A 21,458-nucleotide genomic window follows, 5' to 3' on the forward strand; every position below is an offset into this window, starting at 1 on the left:
ATTATCACACGTACACTTATTTTCCCTCTCAATCCTTTTTTTTTGTCTGACCCATGTTCACGGGCACGACCTTCCTTGATTCAAGCGGGAAAAAAAAAAGATCTGTGAGGTTTTCCAATCTCCACATCGAGTATCATCCAAACGGTATCAAAAGCAGTGTCAAGGCCAATGAGCACTGCTGCGGAGCCAGGGGTGATCAAGGTGATGCTGGTGGTTTCGAACCGCACCATTAAAACTTGTGAAATATTCATCAAAATGGCCAACAGGAAATGTGAATGCCTCCTCCGTCTCTCTCTCTCTCCCTCCCTCTCTCTCTTTCTCTCTCTCTCTCTCTCTCTCTCTCTCTCTCTCTCTCTCTCTCTCTCTCTCTCTCTCTCTCTCCCCCTCCCTCCCTCCCTCCCTCCATCCCCCTCTCTCTCTCTCTCTCTCCTCTCTACGGAGGGGGTTGGATGAGGAGAGAGAGCGGTAGAGATGAGCAGGTCACAGACGGAGAGAATGTTAAACAGCTTTATACCCCCCTCCTCCACCCCGCTCCCCTCGAAGCCTTGGCTCATCAGGAGAGGGGGGGATGGGGGCCTGGGAGGTTAGAGAGGCACGGGAGCCAAGTTGCAGAGATATATGAGTTTAATCTTTCTCTCTTCTCTGCCTAGAACCAAGGGGTCTTCAGAGAAGCTCTTGCTTGTTTAGGGGTTACTATTTGTTTCTTCACGGTTGTTATATGACAAAAACTTTTATGGTAAGTTCGTTTTTTAAGTGAGACACTTTAGAAAGACCAAATGTTTATTGTGTATCTCTTACTTATGGATTGCTTTACCATTCACAATTTCTCTGCGATGTAAAGTCGTTTTCTCTAATATCTTGTTCTTCCAATTCCCTATAGCTGTTAACTTTGTTTGCACTTTATACCTCAGTTTATAAGCTATTACTGTTCGCTAACTACAGTTCATTGAGTCTGTACTCGAACTGTGCACAATGATAATGAAGTTGAATCTAATCTAAACTAATATCAGTGCGGTACTATGTTGGGAGAGGATCACTACTGCCCCCTTGTGGATATCAAAATGTACTAAGATCCAGGCAGTATCTGTCAATCTCAGGAATAGTACAGCAGTTAGGCTTGTGAGACTGATTGGAATAACAGTGCCACTGTTTCTTGTTGTTTAATGCTAAGTTAGTTATTCTTGTTCTCAAAATGTTCTGTAGCGTATCATACAGACACAATCCAACACACTCTCTACAAAATATCAAATTTATTTTGATTTAAAAAAAAAAGTATTTTGCACATGCACACCCACACAGTATTAGATCACCATAATTATTGTCCAGCGATTTCTCTTTTTTTCTCTTTGATTCACAGAGCAAGCACATAACCAAGGACAGAAACGTTGGAGTTTGAGGACACCATGGGGAATGCTTGCTGTTTACAGGAAGAAATCTCAAAGCACTGAAAAAGGCCGTCTGAAAATCAAGTAGAAACATTTAGAAATTATCTACAAATGGGCTGAAGTACAAAAAGGAACACCAGAAACACCGCACGCATTCACAAATGAATAATTTGTTATTAAGACCTATAAACACCTCATTTCAGCTTCGCAAAACAAACGTATGCGCACACAGATGCATGACCAGACATCAGACAAATTATAACATGTAAACTATTGCCAACCGAACGATTCGTACATTCCTTTAAATCATGTCAGTGCTTCTCTTTTTTTACAGAAAGAAAAAAGCATCTACAGAAAAACCCTGTAATCTTTGATGTTGTAGAATCCCACTGACAAACGTCCACATCAGTAATAGTGTGATGTGCTGAGGCTGTACACCGTGGGTTATATAAACAAAGAACGACGTGAATATGGGGGTTGAAACGGGACTTTAAAAGCTGTTTGGAAATGGCAGAAGAAAACAGAAAAGCTGACAGCCTTCAGCTCCTCAGCGTTGTTAGAACAGGCTGAATGTGTTCCTTTGCTTCCTTTGGCTCCTGGGCCCACGTCACTACCAGGTTCAAAGGTTGTACGTCCAGCAAACAGGTCCTCCTGTCTCCTATGAGTCCCCAAATCAAATGAATCACGAGGTCCACGAGTGTATAGATGATGTAAACAAGGAAACTGTGCAGGACTGGAGGGCACACCAAGACATCTTTATTGAGGGGTGTTGATAGGTGGGGGATGACAGCGCCCTCTCCAGACAACCCAAACAAAACGTTACGCCAGCAATGAAGTCAGCAGCACACCACTAGATCACATGACTTGCAACTACATGTCCTCTTCCTTGTTTTTTTTTCATCTTTTTTTTTTTATTTCTTTTGAAGGATGCACAGACATGAATATGCACATCGTACGCACACACAGCACACGTGCGCGCGCGCACACACACACACACACACACGTACACGGTACCACGTAATTGTCATTCTCTGAAACACGACACACACCTTTGTGCAAAAAGGAAGGCAAACACAGAAGGTTGTCTTGAACTAGGCCTTTCATGACAGCAACGACGAGGAACATCACTCTCAGTTATTATTTTGTTGTTGTTGTTTCACGAGACTACTGAGATGCACCTGGGTTCTTGGCAAAGACTGTTGTCACTGGAAAAACAACCTTGTTGACCATAGAAAAAATAGGAATGTCATGCTCATATAGTTTTTTTGTTGTCGAGGAAGGCCACTGCAATGGTTAAAACGGTCTTGCCCGGTGTAGATCCCTCTCTTTAACAACTCCTCTACGCCTGGAGCCCAACTCTGCAAGTTTGTCAATATTCATCTTTATCCTACCTGTGATTGCAGAGCTCAACCTGTCTCTTCGATCGCCCCCCCCACCCCCCCTCTCTCTGGATATTGCACTGAATAAGACCTGTGTGTTAGCAGCCGGCATCGCAAGCGAAATGCCATCATTAACAGTGTGTCGTTTTTCATCCTTTCCTTCCGCGCAGGAACACGATCCCCTGGCGCAGACGTCTATCTACCGCAAGGACTGGGTGTTTCTGTGACGGGGTGTTTTCTGCGACGGGGTGTTTCTGCGAGCCGTCTGTGTTGTGTCACCGGCACGGTTGCCATGTGAACCATGTCGAAATGATAGTCGTTACAAAATGAGTATTCCGTTGTGGGTCTTCCGCTTTAGAAAGCGCTCACCGGAAGCCCGTTCTATTTACTCTCATGAAAGGAAACGGCGGGAAAAAAAACACGTCATGAAAATCCTAGTTTGAACTAGATCTCTTCCTTTCAAGGTTCAAAACACGTCACAGTTATAAGTGGAGCTGGATTCTCGCATTTTGGCACTCAGTAAATGGATGTGTATGTAAGCCAGTGCATCGATCATTAGAACATGAGTGTTCTGTCTCGGAATATATATTCGATTAGGGCTCACATCGTCCTGTGTACATGGGCGCACGCTTTATGTAGCTGTGTTGCTTTCGGGGGCCGGTCGATCTGATTGCGTGTGTTCAACACCTACTGGATCCTGCGTCCATGGTGCCTGTTGTTATTTCACAGGCGACAGTTTCTTGAGAAGCTTCTTGCCTTTGGAGAGAAGCCCCTTCTTCTTCCTGGTGTTCAGGGACTCTGTGGACTCGTGTGGGGCCCGGGGCCCCCTGGTGGGGCTGAGGGGCCTCATGGTGCCTGGGAGGAGGGGCCGAGTGACGGGGGACGGTGCACGGACGGGCGGGGCGGTGCTCTCGGGGGTTTCTGTGGTCGCCTGAGGAGAGATGCCGGGGAGAAGAGGAGGTGGTGGAGGTGGTTGGGGGGGGGGGGGGGGGGGGGAGTGGGGTGGCAGTTTGTTAAAAAAACATGAAGGGCTGTGCTGTGGCCTAAGTCCTAAAGCTATTTGTTTTCCTCAGCTGTCCTCGTCTGCCTCTACGTTCGTTATGAACAGGAGGGTCTTAAACCCATGGACGGAAATGAGTTAGGGGCTCAACGAGAGTCTAAATAGGAGTTGCATAAGCATTTCAAGGGAATACGTTTGTATGGCATATTGCCATTTCTAAAAGTGTAATTACATTCGACTTGTAATTAGTCTGCTTTTCCCTTGCGTGTTGACCTTGAGACGTCACACAAGCGCCAAAAAGGACCAGATGGTTATTCAATATCAGTTTGACTTTTCTGTTGGGTTTCACTGTGGTTTCAAAGGGAGTATAGGAGGTGTATTTCTTCACTTTAATGTAATTAAAGTGAGTGAATGCAGAAAGGAATCCTCACATTTTCAACTCGAAACACGTTGTGTTGTCTGTCCTTCGGTGTGCGAGGAGAGGAATGTGTGCATGCGTGTATGTGTGTATCGAGGGGGGGGGGTCGTCACACACATCGAGTACGAACACGAACAAGGAAGAAGCCATCGAACACACAGTACAGCACGGCATCACATGGGCACAACAGAGTCTGATTGGTCAATCCACTGTGAGGAGAGCACACGGTCCAACACGACACTCAGGGACACACGACTGTAGATACCACACCCCTGTCTAATAGGCTGGCGGGAGAGGATGTCCCGCCCAAGTCCTAGCCAGAGGCTAGGACTTGCTCTGGAGCTCTGGAAGCACATTCCAGGCTTTCCAAAGACAAGATAGTGAACTTAGCTTTCAAATTAATTGGGTTTTTACTTCAAGACTTTGAGATTTTCCAATAGGAACAAGAAAACGACAAACTCCAGAATTGACTATAGAAGGCAAGGTCACTGATAAAATAAAATAAAAAATAAAAAGACATGAAAAAGTTGAGTATTGAAATAGTCGTGTGCATTAGAGCTGGGTTTGGTATCTACAGTTGCTGACTTACTGTACGAGGCAGACAGAGCCGTTTATGACGTGAAATGAACAATCTTCTTCTGAGTGTTTTGGGTTTGCCAAGCGGGTGAGGGAGGAAAGGAAGTCAGATGTGGTGATGTTGTCATTTTGGTACATAGAAAGCCCACACCGCTACTATGGCAGCTAAAAATAAAAACAACAACACGTCAACGACGACGACAAAAAAAAACAACAACACATGAACACAGATTGCGAATGAAAATTGGTTTCATATTCAATTTTTCCTTTTTATTGTTCCATTGTTTTCAATACAGCAGGGACGTGTCATTGTGGATTTTGGTTTGCCTGGTATTAGATCAAACATGGCATATCTATACATTAGCATCGGGCCTGAAAAATAGATCTTTAGGTGTTGCAGTATACAAAACAAAGAACCAAAGCCTCTGTCTGGAGATCAAGAGCCAATAAAGTATTGACTAGTATATAAAAGGTATCAATTGAACTTTTGAAAAAGGCATGCATCGCAATCTCCTTCACCCTAGAGCCTCCTCGCGTCTTGTCTTTCTGTAGGGCGGGGGGCGGGGGCGGGGGGCGGGGGCGGGGGCGGAGGGGGGACCCCGTGGTAAAAATGAGGCGCTGGTAAAAGCACTCGTACACAATATCAGCGTTTTGCTCTCTGTGCTGCAGTGCGACAAGGGGTTTGCCGGATTGTTCCTGGGAGGAACGACTGAAACTTTTTGGTGTCGTCGTCTTAAGCATCCTCTCTGTTTAGTTCCGTCATTAAGGGGCTGGCCCCGAGCTGACCCAGTCACCAGGTCAACCTCTGTCCACTTCAGGCTTTGCTTCTTCCTTTCTTAAAGCCAGAAAGGTCGGACTGTCTTACGTTTGGGCCCCTTCTCCACGAGGGGGGTGGGGTGGGGGTTAGGGTGGGCTGGGGGGCGGGGGGGGGTGGCGGGGGGTGGTGGCGTAGGGTCGGGTTGGCCAAAGTCACCACTGTCACGCACGGGCAAACACACACACACACGGTACGGAACACAGACGGCAGGCGGAGGAAGAGAGAGAGAGAGGCATGGAGGAGGGATGGACAGACGGGGGGGGGGCGCCTAGCGCTGAGAGCGGCGAGGGTGTACCCGTTTTGCCTCGGGCGGTGGCGGCCGCGGCCCGCGTGGCGGCCGGCTCGTCCTGCGGGTAGCGGGACGGCGTGTCCGTCAGGTACACCTCCACGTCGTCAGGCACTTCTTCCAGGAAGTTGGAGGGCACCAGGCCACGGTGCCCGTTGATCTCCCCCTGGAGAGAGAGGAGACGGGAGGGGGGGAGAGAGGAGAGAGGAGGTGTGAGAGAGGAGAGGAGGGGTGAGAGAGGAGAGGAGGGGGTGAGAGAGGAGAGGAGGGGGTGAGAGAGGAGAGGAGGGGGTGAGAGAGGAGAGGAGGTGTGAGAGAGGAGACGGGAGGGGGGGAGAGAGGAGAGAGGAGGTGTGAGAGAGGAGAGGAGGTGTTGAGAGAGGAGAGGAGGGGGTGAGAGAGGAGAGGAGGGGGTGAGAGAGGAGACGGGAGGGGGGGAGAGAGGAGAGAGGAGGTGTGAGAGAGGAGAGAGGAGGGGGGGAGAGAGGAGAGAGGAGGTGTGAGAGAGGAGAGGAGGTGTTGAGAGAGGAGAGGAGGGGGTGAGAGAGGAGAGGAGGGGGTGAGAGAGGAGACGGGAGGGGGGGAGAGAGGAGAGAGGAGGTGTGAGAGATGAGAGGAGGGGGTGAGAGAGGAGAGGAGGGGGTGAGAGAGGAGAGGAGGTGTGAGAGAGGAGAGGAGGGGGTGAGAGAGGAGAGGAGGGGGTGAGAGAGGAGAGGAGGGGGTGAGAGAGGAGAGGAGGGGGTGAGAGAGGAGAAAGGAGGTGTGAGAGAGGAGAGGAGGGGGTGAGAGAGGAGAGGAGGTGTGAGAGAGGAGAGGATGGGGTGAGAGAGGAGAGGAGGGGGTGAGAGAGGAGAGGAGGTGTGAGAGAGGAGAGGAGGGGGTGAGAGAGGAGAGGAGGGGGTGAGAGAGGAGAGGAGGGGGTGAGAGAGGAGAAGGAGGTGTGAGAGAGGAGAGGAGGGGGTGAGAGAGGAGAGGAGGTGTGAGAGAGGAGAGGATGGGGTGAGAGAGGAGAGGAGGGGGTGAGAGAGGAGAGGAGGTGTGAGAGAGGAGAGGAGGGGGTGAGAGAGGAGACGGGAGGGGGGGAGAGAAGAAAGAGGAGGTGTGAGAGAGGAGAGGAGGTGTTGAGAGAGGAAAGGAGGGGGTGAGAGAGGAGACGGGAGGGGGGGAGAGAGGAGAGAGGAGGTGTGAGAGAGGAGAGGAGGGGGTGAGAGAGGAGAGGAGGGGGTGAGAGAGGAGAGGAGGGGGTGAGAGAGGAGAGGAGGGGGGGTGAGAGAGGAGAGGAGGTGTGAGAGAGGAGAGGAGGGGGTGAGAGAGGAGAGGACGTGTGAGAGAGGAGAGGATGGGGTGAGAGAGGAGAGGAGGGGGTGAGACAGGAGAGGAGGTGTGAGAGAGGAGAGGAGGTGTGAGAGAGGAGAGGAGGGGGTGAGAGAGGAGAGGAGGTGTGAGAGAGGAGAGGAGGGTGTGAGAGAGGAGAGGAGGTGTGAGAGAGGAGAGGAGGTGTGAGAGAGGAGAGGAGGTGTGAGAGAGGAGAGGAGGGTGTGAGAGAGGAGAGGAGGGTGTGAGAGAGGAGAGGAGGTGTGAGAGAGGAGAGGAGGTGTGAGAGAGGAGAGGAGGGGGTGAGAGAGGAGAGGAGGTGTGAGAGAGGAGAGGAGGTGTGAGAGAGGAGAGGAGGTGTGAGAGAGGAGAGACGAGAGGGCGAAACGGACAAGGGGTGAGACAGAGGGTGAGGAACGTGATCGGCCAATCGGAGTCCACTCTGAGTGCAGGGAGTCAAGGTTTCCCGGTGCGACTAAAGCAGAACTTCTCTCTCCAGACAGCTGCCATCACACTCCTGCCTCATAGAGCCTCGCATCCTACTCACATAGTAGAACCCGTCTTCATCGATGTCTCCGAACACAGCCATAATATCCCCGGCACAGAAGGTCAGCTCCGCCTACGAGGAACCAGGTCGCACTGTGGATCTTTGCAACTGGCTGTGTGTGTGTGTGTGTGTGTCTGGTGTGCACCTGAAAAGTGGTGTGTGGGGTGAGAGGGTGGGTCTGAGGGGGGTGAGGGGGCTACCTCCACATCCACGTTGGGAGAGCTCTCTCTGGGGTCGTAGTCGTAGAGGGCCACCATCCTCCTGGTGGCCTGGTCCCTGCGGAGGCCTCGCCTGCTCTGTTCTGTGAGCGGAACAGGCGGAGTGGGGGAGAGACAGGTGGAGAGACAGGGAGGGAGACAGGTGGAGAGACAGGTGGAGAGACAGGGAGGGAGACAGGTGGAGAGACAGGTGGAGAGACAGGGAGGGAGACAGGTGGAGAGACAGGTGGAGAGACAGGGAGGGAGACAGGTGGAGAGACAGGTGGAGAGACAGGGAGGGAGACAGGTGGAGAGACAGGTGGAGAGACAGGTGGAGAGACAGGGAGGGAGACAGGTGGAGAGACAGGTGGAGAGACAGGTGGAGAGACAGGGAGGGAGACAGGTGGAGAGACAGGTGGAGAGACAGGTGGAGAGACAGGTGGAGAGACAGGGAGGGAGACAGGTGGAGAGACAGGTGGAGAGACAGGTGGAGAGACAGGTGGAGAGACAGAGAGGGAGACAGAGTGTGGATGTCAGTGTCCTCCTGCTAAGGGGGGGGGGGGTACACAGTGAGACACACAGACATACAGTACATATCTCAGGATCTCTCTCTCTCTCTCTCTCTCTCTCTCGCACAAAAATAAACTGTACCTATACCAGCACCTCTCTCTCAGTCTCTGTCTGTCTCTCACTCTCGCACACAAACACACACACACACACACCAAGCGCGGGGAAGCTGACCTATTCTGTCCACGGGAGTGTTGAGAGGGAGGAAGCCCTGCTTGATGAGCTGGTCCATGGTCTCGTCGTCCTCGGCCCGGATCTCCGACACCATGTTGCAGGGGATGAGGCCCATCCTGCCCCTCACCTCGCCGTGGTAGAAGCCGTCCGTGTCCTTGTCCCCGTACACCTGGGCCGGACGAGGAGCGCGAGGGATGAGGGAGGGAGAGGGATGAGGAAGGGAGAGGGATGAGGAAGAGGGATGAAGAACAGGGATGAGGAAGGGAGAGGTTTGAGGAAGAGGAATGAGGAAGGGAGAGGGATGAGGAAGAGGGATGAGGAAGAGGGATGAGGAAGGAGAGGGATGAGGAAGAGGGATGAGGAAGGGAGAAGGATGAGGAAGAGGGATGAGGAAGGGAGAGGGATGAGGAAGAGGGATGAAGAAGTGAGAAGGATGAGGAAGAGGGATGAAGAAGGGAGAAGGATGAGGAAGAGGGATGAGGAAGGGAGAGGGATGAGGAAGAGGGATGAGGAAGGGAGAGGGATGAGGAAGAGGGATGAAGAAGGGAGAGGGATAATGAAGAGGGATGAGGAAGGGAGAGGGATGAGGAAGGGAGAGGGAGGAAGAAGAAAATAAGGAAGAAAAACGAGTCAGAGAGGAAGGCAGTGAAATATGGAGAAGCTCGGCCCGCCAACAAAAAAAAACCTTTAAACGCAGACCACACTGCTCGATACCGTATATATGACGGGAATAATGTGCGTGTGCGAGAGAGAGAAAGGGACCCACTCGGATGATCTGGCTCTCTTTGAAAGGCAGCTCCTCATCCGCCGCGTCCGGATTGGGCGACATGGACAGCGGGTCGTAGTCGAACAGCGCCACGAACACCCGAAAAGACTCCTCGGCCTCCGACTCGTCGTAGTAGGGCGGCGAGCGTCGTTCCCTGTCCCGGTAGCCGTCTGGAGGTACGCAGAGACACAAACACGACCCTCTCAGTCCCACGTCCACCGGGGGGGGGGGGGGGGGGGGGCGACGACAGTGGCGAAAGGCCCACGGCCTAGCGCTTGTGGTCCTCAAAACTCCTCTGACGTGAGGCGTCCCGACAGCACGGCAGAACACGGCCGGCGTGCAGAGCGATGGCGCGGAGACACGGAGCATCGCTTGGTGCACCGTGGGGGGGGGGGGGTTAAACATGCTCACGTACACGGGCCACCTCACAGCACGGCCAGACACCGACCAGCTCGGCACCCATGTCCACCCAACCATGCGGTGTAGGGTTAGGGATGGAGCAGATCGCATCCGACCCCCCACGTCGGCTTGCTTCATTCCTTCTCCCGGCATGCATCGCTCTGGGGTCGGACTGCGGGGTGTCCCAGTTTGGTGCTTGGTCAGCGCAACAAGACAAACCTGTGTCCATTCGGGATCGAGGACCGGGTACGCTTCAGTCAAGAGCTCAGTGTGCTAGAGAGCCATGTGCATCTCGCTATGAGGAAGACAGTATGTAAGTACATACTCCACTGCCCGTATGGATGAGTGGGAAGGCAGATATGGGAGGAGACATGTTGACACACAGCACCACAGGGGAAAACAAGCACCCAGACTGGACTCGGTGATAACCATGCACGCTAAACAATTACAATTCTTATTATTAGTAGTAGTATTGGGGGGACAGGGACAGTATTGCTGTTCTGTGCTGAGGGAAGACCAGAACGTTCTTTCTGGCTACTCGGATGTTCTAAAAGCGTCAGTGTTGTGATGCACTGTGTAGGTTACCATGGAATCTACCCAGCAGTCTTCCTGCACAGACTACATCCCCGTGAGAGTCGTACCGTAAGTTGTTCGTTGAGTTTTACAGTGTTACTGTTATGCACCTCAACACTCCTGACTTGGAACGGACAGTCATGCATGAACCCGGTGAGAGAGTGGTGGGCGGGGTTAGATTCAGAGGGGGGAGGAGGGAGGAGGGAGGGGGGGGGGGTTCAGCAGGCTTCTGATGGAGTTCAGTGCAGGGGGGGGGGGAGCATTCTCTGAGCAGCCGTCAGTCAAGTCATCTCATCTGCCGTCCTGGACACGGCCCGCCTCGGGCCTCCACCTTTTGGGTGCAGTGCATTGTGGGTCATGCGGTGCGTCTGTCAAAAGGGGGGGGGGTCACTGGTGGGTCAGGCCATGCCGGGCCCCACGCCGGCGTCCGCCAGCGCTTGCGGCGTCGGCCGTGCTTTTGGTGGAGCGAGGGGAGGGGTGGGTGGATGGGGGGGGGGGGGCGTACGCCCCCGCGACACGTACCATGGGGGGGCCTGGCGGCCACGTGGCGGCGGGTCGGGCCCGTCCTGTGGCGGGCTACCCTGCCACAGTAAACATGATCCTCGTTGATGGGAGAGAGGTTCCCCTCACTGTTACCCTCTGTGGTGATCTCTACAGGGAACACCAACATCGGAGGCGGGAGGAGAGGGGGGGGGGGGGGGAGAGGGAGGGGGGGAGGAGGGGAGGGGGGGTTAAAAAAAATCCTCACTCTGCGCTCTACATACAGGGTCTGGGCCCCGGCGACGGGCCCGTGACAAAGTACTGCGGCTAGCCGTACGATGGGAGAACGCAGGCGAACTGCAGCGTCGCCCTCTAGTGTGTGGCTCTGTGTGTGCGCGCGCTTTCACTGGTCTACCTGCCGCTCGGATCTCGACATTTACTATTGGCTGACCCAGGCGGGAGGCATCTCTGTAAGCTGAGAGTGGAGTCAAGGCATGGACATGATTCAGACACAGGGGGGTGATCAGTCCACACAGAGAAGCTCATGGAGGATTGGACAGTAAGGTACTACATCTACGAGGGCATTTAAGCAGGGGGGAGGGGGATTAAACACTCAAACTCCCAGAGTAACCCCCTCCTGGGTCAGGTGACTGTACTGACCAATGGAGGGGACCATGAGGGGTCGTCTCTGGGGTTGGGGACCGCCGTGGGGCACCCTCCTTCCTGTCTCCCGGTCTATTCTGCCCCCGGAGGAAGCGTTCATCTGAAAACACACACACACAGTCACATGAACATCCTGCAAACATGCCCTCTCTCAATAACAAAGAGAAGGTGTACGTGAGAGTACATGTGTGCGTGCGTGTCTGTGTGTTTGTGTCCATCCATCGATATGGTTCCCCTTCGATGTTTGAATCGAAACAGCAGGAGGCGTGGTGTAGGCGTGGTGGAGGCGGGGCGTGGTGGAGGGCGTGGCGTGTTGGAGGTGGGGCGGGGTGGAGGTGTGGTGGAGGCGTGGCGTGGTGGAGGCGGCGCGTGGTGTAGGCGTGGCGTGGTGGAGGTGGGGCGTGGTGGAGGCGTGGCGTGGTGTAGGCGGGGCATGGTGGAGGCGGGGCGTGGTGGAGGCACGGTGGACGCGTGGTGGAGGCGGGGCGTGGTGGAGGCGGGGCGTGGTGGAGGCGGGGCGTGGTGAACACGGGGCGTGGTGGAGGCGTGGCGTGGTGGAGGCGGGGCGTGGTGGAGGCGTGGCGTGGTGGAGGCGGGGCGTGGTGGAGGCGTGGCGTGGTGGAGGCGTGGTGGAGGCGTGGTGGAGGCGTGTCGTGGTGGAGGCGTGGTGGAGGCGTGGTGGAGGCGGGGCGTGGTGGAGGCGTGTCGTTGAGGCGTGTCGTGGTGGAGGCGTGGCGTGGTGGAGGCGTGGTGGAGGCGTGGTGGAGGCGGGGCGTGGTGGAGGCGTGTCGTTGAGGCGTGTCGTGGTGGAGGCGTGGCGTGGTGGAGGCGTGGTGGAGGCGTGTCGTGGTGGAGGCTGGGCGTGGTGGAGGCATGTCGTGGTGGAGGCGGGGCGTGGTGGAGGCGTACCTTGAGCGCGTGGTGGGAGCTGCGTCTCCTCCCCTCCTCCAGCTGCATCTCAGAGTAGAGCTCCTCCTCGTCCTCCTCCATGATGTCAGACAGGTCAGAGCCACGGCTGCTCTCGCTGTGGTACTCCTCACTGTGGCTGTGGTGAGCCTGATACACACACACACAGGGGTACATACACACACACACACACACAGGGGTAGAAACACACACACAGGGGTACATACACACACACGTACACACACAAACAGGAAGGACCCCAGACAAACACACAGTCAGCGTGAGTCTAGACATTCCATTCCAAAGGAGGTAAGAGGTAGCAGTGAGAGGTTGCAGGTTTCTGGCCCAGCTCACTCACCGGCCGGCCCAGCTCCGAGCCCCGGAGGAACTCATCCACGGAGGCCCCTTTCCTGCGGCCGCGCTCATACCCTTCCTCATCCTCCTCCTCCTCGTCTGAGTGTCTCTGCTGGTATGTCTGGTCCTGCTCGGGGTACATATCTCTCCTGTCCATCTGGGAGAGCACATGGCAGAGCTGGGGTCATATCTCAGATTAGTACACCCCAGTACAATCCCCTGTGTTTACGAATGAGGGACACATCTATTCATCCATCAGTCGATCCATCCCTCCAGCCAGCCAGCTAGCTAGCCAGCCAGCCAGCCAGCCAGCCAGCCAGCCACCCAGCCAACTAGCCAGCTAGCCAGCCAGCTAGCCAGCCAGCCAGCCAGCCACCCAGCCAACTAGCCAGCTAGCCAGCTAGCAAGCCAGCCAGCCACCCAGCCAGCTAGCCAGCTAGCCGGCCAGCCAGCCAGCCAGCCGGCCATCCTCTCTCCACACAGCAAGTAATGATTAGATCTCTGTTATGATCCTAAAAGGCAGATCGTCAGCTCACTCTGCCACTCTCTGCAGCCACCCTCTGTGCTGCCTCCCGGGCGATGGCCTTGGCCACCGTGTCGGGGATGAGGGTCCCCCGGGGGCTGGGGCAAGATGCGCTGGGGCGACGGGGAGCGCCGGTTGGCCGACGGGGGGGGCCTCCAGGGTGTGGCCGTGCACGGGGGGTGGCGGGCGCCTGGCCGGAGGGCGAGCGGCAGGGGTCCCAGGGCTGGCCCCCCCCGCGGTGAGCCGCCGCCTGCTCTTTGGCTACTTCCAAGTCTCTGGCACTGACGGGTCTGTGGGGCACGGGGTGAGGGTGCGGGTGGGGCAGCAGGGGGAGGCGGTGCTGGGGCTGGGGCGCCGAGGGGTGGCCCGGGTGGGGTTGGAGATGCAGGGGCTGGGGGAGGCCGGGGCGCGGGGGGCGAGGCTGGAGGTGAGGCTGGGGCTGGGGGTGAGGCGGGAGAGGCTGCCCGTGGGGCGGGGGCAGCGGCTGGGGGTGAGGCGGGGGCGGCTGGGGGAGGTGGGGGAGGGGAGGTGGGGCGGGGCGTGGGGGTGGGGCGGGGGCGGCTGGGGGGGGCCGGGGGGGTGGAGGGGCACCAGGAGGTTGTTTGGAATGGCGGCGACGTGCGAGTCCTGGGATTCTCCTTGTGCTGACAACGTCCTGACGATCACCTCCCTGGCCTCCAGACACTGGATCCTGGTCAGCTCCACCGCCACGTAGTCTGCCAGGGGGTACAACACCTCTGCTATCTGACACACACACACACACACACACACACACACACGCACACACACATACACACACACACACACACACACACACACACACACACACACACACACACACACACACATACACACACACACACATACACACACACACACACACACACATACATACACACACACACACACACATACACACACACACACACACACACACACACACACACACACACACACACATACACACACACACACACACACACACGTACACATTATAACCATTACCACCAACCCGAACGTAACAGAAGATAACTGTCAGAAAAGGGTTGTGATGCATCCTGTTCCCCAGCAGAGGGAGCTAGAGGGCTTTCAAGGTTTTCAGCAGCTCTCCGTGGTCGTGAGAGCCAGAGGCTTGCAGTGACCGCGGGAGGCCGCTAGAGGGCGCTGGAGAACTCCGAGGCCGCTTGTGACGTAACACCATGATGACACATTAGCACAGACACATGCTCCTGCACGCTTTGTGATTCCCCTCTCTCCCTCTCTCTCTCTCTCTCTCCCTCTCTCCCTCACACAGTATCTCCCTACTCTCATTACTGGCAGTTTGTCAGCGGGGTATGCATCATACACACCACAGCACACAAACTCCAGCTGACCTCACCTATTAGCGCATGGTCTTCAACAGACCTAGCGTTCCGTCGCGTCTTCCCTCAGCGCCCACAAAGCACACCCCCCCCCCCCCCCCCCTCACCTGTCCTGCAGTGCCTGCCGGATCGATAACCCTGACCTGTTTTCTTTCGAAAGTGTACATTCCGAAGCATCGTAGCGCCTAGTTCCTCCGTCACGTGACCACGGGTTGCCGCGGCGCGCCCCCCAAAGAGCTCACCCTCTGTCCTTTGGTGCAGACGGCGTAGCCGATGACGTTGGCGCCGTTGGACGTGCCGGTCGGCGAGAGGACGGGGGGCTTCCAGTGCACCTGCAGCACCCCCGGCGCCTGCCCACAATGCACCTGGACCTCCTGCGGGGGGTTGGGGGGCCCTGGTGGGGGGGGGGGGGGGGGGGGGAGGGGGGAGGGGGGCGTCAGAAGAGGAAAAAAAAAACGTCATCCACAAGGTAGGGTTTCACGAGGGCACGAACGCACAAACACATACGGGAGGGAAGGGAGTGAGGCATTCACCAGATACAATTTAAAAGAGGTCTTGGATGCTACGCCCATGACCAATGACTGGTCAAAGCATCTCTGAAGAGATGTGTGACGCAAAGGGGCTCAGGTCATTACAATATACACAGCATGCAGTACACCACTCCATCACAGATGGGATGTGAATGTTTCTAATGAGGAAATTCCGTTTTTGGTTGTTGTTGCCATGCTGTGAATATTTCCCGTCGAGCGTGCTTAACTTTCGAATCCCAACCGAGGGGCTCTTATTTCACCCGGCGAGCTACGAGCCGTTCGAGCGAACGTGCTCGTTTGGACTGTCCCGTCGCTCGCTGTGTTCTGTCGTCGCGAGGGAGGAAAGGAACAAAAAACACGAAACGTAACAACGCAGGCCCACGGGCGCGCGTGTGTGTCCATGCGTGTACGTGTGGGAGCTTGTGCAGTTGGGGGGAGGGGGGGCAGGGGGGGGGGGGGAGAGTGAAGCACAGCATGTTCTCTCCTGGTTCATTAGCCGGCTACACCATGCAGGGAGGACTTGGCTGGACTGAAGTCAAGCAGAAAGAGAGATGCCCACGGATACGGCAGGGACATCTCAGGGGTCAGGGAGGGTGAACGTTACGATGGCAGCTTTACAACAGCATGGAAACAGCCGGAACAGTTAGCGAGCTACCGCTAACCCGCTAACTCTAAGTACGGTCGTCTATGGGTTACATTTGAAAAGTGAGTGGTGAGCAGTCCATGCCAATCAGTGTCTCAGTCATTGCTTTTCAGGGACCAAAAACGTGGTCTTTATTCTGACCTGTTCTGCAATATGGTCCTGGACCTGGTCAAAACACAACAGACACAGGGAAGGGTCAGGCACGGCCCTCTCACCTGAGGTCAAACACTGGCTAGCGTGTCTCCAACCAGCAACACAACACGACTTCTGGATGAGACTACATTGAAGACTAACCCACATGTACAGTCGACATTGACCGCTAATCAGTTATTTTTTTTAACAGCATCGAACATGCGTACAGTACAAAAACATAGAGGCTATCCTACAGGAGGCTGCGTGCCACAGACGCCCCCCTCAGGCTGTACCTGCTGCCTGGGTGCAGAACTCCACCCCGGCGTCCTTCTTCTCCCGCTGCTCCAGGGGCAGCTGCCACGGCACCTGGTGGGGCCTGGCCACCACCCTCACCTTGTACACCGTCATGGCCTTCAGGTTGACGAACCTCAGCCTGTACCTCCCCGGCTTGGCCACGGCGTGCTCCGCGCCGTCCAGGAACACCGTGTGGCCGTAGTTGCTGTTGCTGGGCAGCCAGGAGAGCTCGGCCGTGTCGCGCTGGATGTCGTCGACGCGCAGGCCGCACGGCGCCACCACCACGTTGGCGCCCACCAGCAGCGTGCAGCGCAGCGCGTCCGACGGCCCCCGCTCGCCCACGCACTGGACCGACACGCGGTGCACGCAGCCGTCCAGGTCCAGCTTCTCCAGGAGCGACTTGGTCCGGCTCCCGTACGGCACGGTGGCGCGGAGCTCGCCGTCCACCAGCACGTTGTAGCCGCTCGCCTTGCCCCAGCCCGGGCGCGCCAGCGGGGGCTCCCACGCCACGATGACGCTGCGGGCCAGCTGCTTGATCAGGGTGATCCGGCGGGGGTAGGGCACCGGGTCGTCGGCCAGGTCCTCGGCGTCCAGGGGCCCCGTGCCGTTGCTGCAGGAGCCCAGGGGGTGGGAGGGGCCCCCCTGAGGGGCCCCGCCGCCGTCCACCCCTGTCGAGCTCAGCGTGGCGCGGTCCAGCGGACCCAGGTCGTCCCCGCCCTCCTGTGGCAGGAGAGGAGGTTTCTCCTTGTCCTGGACAAACTCCACAAAGTTGGAGGGGACCAGCCCTCGCTGTCCGTCCAGCAGCTCGCCTGGAGAGAGAGAGTGAGAGAGTGAGAGATAGAGAGATAGAGACAGACAGAGAGAGAGAGAGAGAGAGAGAGAGAGAGAGAGAGAGAGAGAGAGAGAGAGAGACACAGAGAGAAAAAGAGAGAGAGAGAGAGAGAGACACACACAGAGAGAGAGATACAGACAGACAGAGAGAGAGAGAGACAGAGAGAAAGAGAGAGAGAGAGAGACACAGAGAGAGATAGAGACAGACATAGAGAGAGAGAGAGAGACATAGAGAGAGAGAGAGAGAGAGAGAGAGAGAGAGAGAGAGAGAGAGAGAGAGAGAGAGAGAGAGAGAGAGAGAGAGACAGACAGACAGACAGATATATAAAGAGAGCAGCTGGATACCAAAGCATCGAGTAAACAACAGATGAAGGATCAAGTCGACATGCATCACAGCAAAGGATACTATCAAAACACCACCACAACAAAATCTTCCACGTTTCCAGCCATTCGAACAGGAAAACGGGCACCAACATCGCAGGCGCCTTTTTACTTTTTACATATTTCCCAATTCAAAATCTTAAAGAGTCAGTCTCATCCCACACACAAGTAAACAGGAAGTGGAAGTGATGATTCTGTCAGACACAGAGACACCTTCCATGACCCCCCCACCCCCCCCCCCCCCCCCTGTGGTGCTCCAAGCAGCCGCACGGTGAAGACCCCAGTCACAGCAGTGCTCTCCAGAGGGCCCCGCGCCACAGAAGCCTTTCATGATGCCTGCTGCAAATGTGAACACGGCCTATAAATAGCATCGGCTCATTAGTGAAAAAAAGAAAAAAAATTAATGCTTGAGCCCTGGTGATTCTATAACGTGCGTGATTAGTGCCCCCCCCCTTCCCCCTCCCCAGCACGCACACGCACAGCCCCCCCCCCCCCCCCCCCCCCCCCCCCCCCCCCCCCCCCAGCCTGCGAGGGAAGAGAGACCCCGCAGATGTCCTCCCTGAGGTAACACGCGCAACAACAGGAAGAAGAGCGACTGCCATGTTGACCGCCTCGTGCCATTTCCAGGAAGAACTAACTGCTGTTTTTTTCCCCACAAACAGACAGTATCAAACACCTCCTGGCTCGCAGGTGTTCGGCACGGTGACGGGACAGTGGTTGTGGACCGCAAGAAATCCAGGTCATCCTGCCCTTCACCGCAACATGCTTCTGCCCAGGGGGGACGGGGGACGGGGGGGGTGGGACGTGTTGATGATTAAGCAGCGCCACAGCTCGGATTAGCATTCAAGCTAAGGAGGCTCAGGCTACATCTTGACAACAGCTTGCTCTGAGCCCGCGGTATTCCCACGGCAAACACCCAGCCTGCTGCAGGCGCTAGGCACACTCCCAATCCGAGCGCGATGACTCAGACCGCTGAAGTCCGGGGGCCCGGGGGGACGCCAGCGGGATTAGTTCAGCGGCGGACGGCAAAGCCTTCATAATGCTAATGAGATTAGCCGCCGAGTGCTAGTCTGTTGCTACTGATGCTAATGCGGGCGTGGGAGACGCGGGCTCTCGCGCGCGCGCGACCCGGCGCTCACCTTGGTAGAAGCCGTCGTCGTCCATCGTCCCGTACACGTACAGGTACTTCCCCGCCACCAGGGGGAGCTCTGCCTCCGGGTGCTCGTTTGGTCCATCGTAGGGATTATAACTGCAGGAAGTGGGAAGAAAGTCTGTGTGAGTTGACTCTGAGACCTGTGACCGCTATGATCTGGATTAGACTCTTAGGATAAAAGACTGACTCAGAAATGGACGGGTGTGATTCTAGTCTGGAAGTGGACACAGAGGGGGGGCTCTCTGTCTTGGGTCGGTGCCCCAGGAGGAGTTCTTACCTGTAGCGGGCAGTGCAGAGACGGACCTGGCCTGTGTAGCGAGGCTTGGACCTGGGCGCCGGGCTCACCTCATCCTCCATCTGGAACAACCGAGAGAGAAAACAGCTTTCCCCGGTTGAACACATCCCGTTCAAAGAGACGTATCTCCAGTCATCCTACGGCGGCGCGCCGCGCACATCTACGCGGTTCGTGTTGGAGGCGGGACTCACCTCTGAGGGAGGGGTCCGGCGTGGGCTGGCGGGCCGGCCGGTCGGGACGCTGGGCTTGATGGACAGCAGCCTCAGCCTGTCTCTGTCGCCGGTCTGGAGTGGGCGGAGGAACTCGGATATCAGCGGAGTGTTTGTCGAGCTCTCATCGCCTGGGAAACATTGATTCCCACACCAAATACAAAGCATCTGTCATTCCCCCCTGCTTCCAGTCTCTGCTCATGGCACAGCTATTGATTTCCTGTTACCGGAGCACACAGCAAAACACTCTTTACAGCACTGCCCCCAGCCAGCACTCCTCTGCAACATATCTGCAATACATTCGTCTCTGCTGCTGAGAGAATCGCCTCCCAGAAGAGAGGGTTAGGAAACGGGATAGCATGAAAGTATCGGATCTGGAGTGAATCCTGGTGGAATTCCAAATAGAGAACAATGACCAGGCCTGGAACACGCGAATTCATCTCTTTGTGCCATGAGGCTTACAGTAGCGTTTCTTCTTTGGGTCTTTTCCGCAGCAGAACAGGGAGATGGATGGGAGATATAGAGCTCCGCTGTTCTGCTTTGCTGATGTGGCTGTTTCCGCCCGCTCTGCCAGATGCTCTAGGCGGGGGTTAGCATACTAATGTGTTGGCTCTCATTAACAAATGTCATATCAAGCCTCTGATCAATGAGCGCTGGTATTGATCGCGAATAAACAGCGCTTTTGCCATTTCCCTTCCCCGACTGGTCTGGTCTGAACCCAATCACCTTGGGAAGAACGAGAAGATTCCTTAACATGGTATACTTCTTGACGTCACCCACCCATGGATTGAGCCGGCGAGATCCCTTCCTGACCTCTGAGCTGCACCCCCCCCACTGTGCAACCCCCTGCAAGCTTCTATCAAAGGTCACTGTTTTGACAGGATTAAATGATTGAGGCTTTTAATTAATGACCCGAGCCTAATGACTGTTTGACTGGGAGCATCTTCATGCGACGCACGTCAGCGAGGCTGGGATTCGATTTAGAAAAACGTTCATGTCCACCGCAAGGTAATTTGTGGTACAGCACGGAGCACATGGATATACATTGAAGCAACAGTAATCCAAGATCATCCATAGCAGCCTTCATAAATGTAATCACAGTCCAGGCAGACAAACAAGGTGCAAGTCAATACCTGCATGCCAAAAATTGTATTCAAAAATAGTTTAAATCGCAAGTAGGCTATATCACCTGTCAACAACATTTCACGACAGAATCACCCACCTTTTCCTGATTGGGTGGCGAGTCCGTTGAGGATGCGGGATAGTTTATTTTCCGGGGACAGGGGATTGTGGGATTTGGAGTCGGGATCAGGGAAATCCACAGGGTCAGCCTCCAGGCGGAAAGTCAGCAGATCTTGGGACAGCAGGCTGAACTGTTCACTCTGTGACCTGCATTTCTGCTCCAGGTCACGAACCTTGACCTTTTCAGGACAGACATGGACAAAATGGAGGAGAGAAGGAAAGGGAGGAAAGAGAGAGAGAGCGATGTCAAGGTCAACCTCGATCTCCAGAGCCTTAGAAAAGGGATATCGTTCAAAGCGATATGGGTTAGCATGTTTCTACGTTCCTCAAGTTATGCCTTCTGTTGCGAATAATTAATTAGCAGATCACAGGCAGAACCAATTACAACATGGCATCTCTGAAGGGCCATTTCTAGCTACCTCCTATCAAAAAACTCAGCAGTCTAATCAAAGCATGTGGAGGAAAGCACAACACTGCTACTCTCTGATAACAAAGCGGGGCAGTGAGAAGAGTTAAGAGGCTTATGAAAGCATGTACATTAAAGACATTATCTGACAAGCTCTCCACCGAGATTCGAGGGCTTTTGGGCAACTGGCATCGAGGATTCTTTCGAAAGCTAGGAGGCTCTCACACCCTGGCCTGCTTCACGGGAGATAAAACAAACCAAGGTCCGATCGTCTTTAGCCACGGGAAAAGTTGGTTCAGTCCAACGGTAAATCTACCGAGCGGAAGCTCAGCAGAAATATTGTGCTGAGATGGGATAACCAAGGATGAATTAGAAGCCATCGGGGATCCATTGCTTTGGTCTGGTTTGGTATGAGGGAACTGGCGAAGGGCATCGGAAGAAGCTGATAGGGAGGTGTTGTAGCAGGTGACGGGGGGGGGGGGGGAGGGGGTGGGGAGGATGGCAACACTTGGGAGTTGAAAACATAAATACCTGCATTCTGTCTTCGTGGGTCTGCTCAGACACAAAAGAAACACACACACACCAAAATGGCATTGAACAAAGGCGAACGGAAACGGACGGCAACTCAAGATACATCACACTGTAGGACACACACAC

At 55.3% G+C, this 21,458-nt stretch overlaps 1 protein-coding gene across 1 annotated transcript in view; it reads right to left on the reverse strand.

Moving 5' to 3' along the window:
• Positions 1 to 3,482: 3,482 nt before the first annotated feature.
• The window catches only part of LOC136964545 (RIMS-binding protein 2-like), a 25,118-nt gene continuing 7,142 nt past the window's right edge, over positions 3,483 to 21,458 (reverse strand). The window contains 23 exon segments of the mRNA XM_067258703.1: positions 3,483 to 3,695; positions 5,278 to 5,421; positions 5,624 to 5,733; positions 5,871 to 6,027; positions 7,723 to 7,794; positions 7,923 to 8,040; positions 8,657 to 8,829; positions 9,427 to 9,596; positions 11,539 to 11,641; positions 12,451 to 12,597; positions 12,806 to 12,958; positions 13,338 to 13,421; positions 13,423 to 13,473; positions 13,475 to 13,510; positions 13,512 to 13,840; positions 13,843 to 14,068; positions 14,928 to 15,079; positions 16,000 to 16,023; positions 16,284 to 17,093; positions 18,636 to 18,745; positions 18,927 to 19,006; positions 19,136 to 19,284; positions 20,376 to 20,574. Coding sequence (XP_067114804.1) covers positions 3,483 to 3,695; positions 5,278 to 5,421; positions 5,624 to 5,733; positions 5,871 to 6,027; positions 7,723 to 7,794; positions 7,923 to 8,040; positions 8,657 to 8,829; positions 9,427 to 9,596; positions 11,539 to 11,641; positions 12,451 to 12,597; positions 12,806 to 12,958; positions 13,338 to 13,421; positions 13,423 to 13,473; positions 13,475 to 13,510; positions 13,512 to 13,840; positions 13,843 to 14,068; positions 14,928 to 15,079; positions 16,000 to 16,023; positions 16,284 to 17,093; positions 18,636 to 18,745; positions 18,927 to 19,006; positions 19,136 to 19,284; positions 20,376 to 20,574 — 3,810 coding nt within the window.

The sequence above is a fragment of the Osmerus mordax genome, chromosome 20 (genome assembly GCF_038355195.1).
Source record: "Osmerus mordax isolate fOsmMor3 chromosome 20, fOsmMor3.pri, whole genome shotgun sequence".
Lineage (NCBI taxonomy): Eukaryota > Metazoa > Chordata > Actinopteri > Osmeriformes > Osmeridae > Osmerus > Osmerus mordax.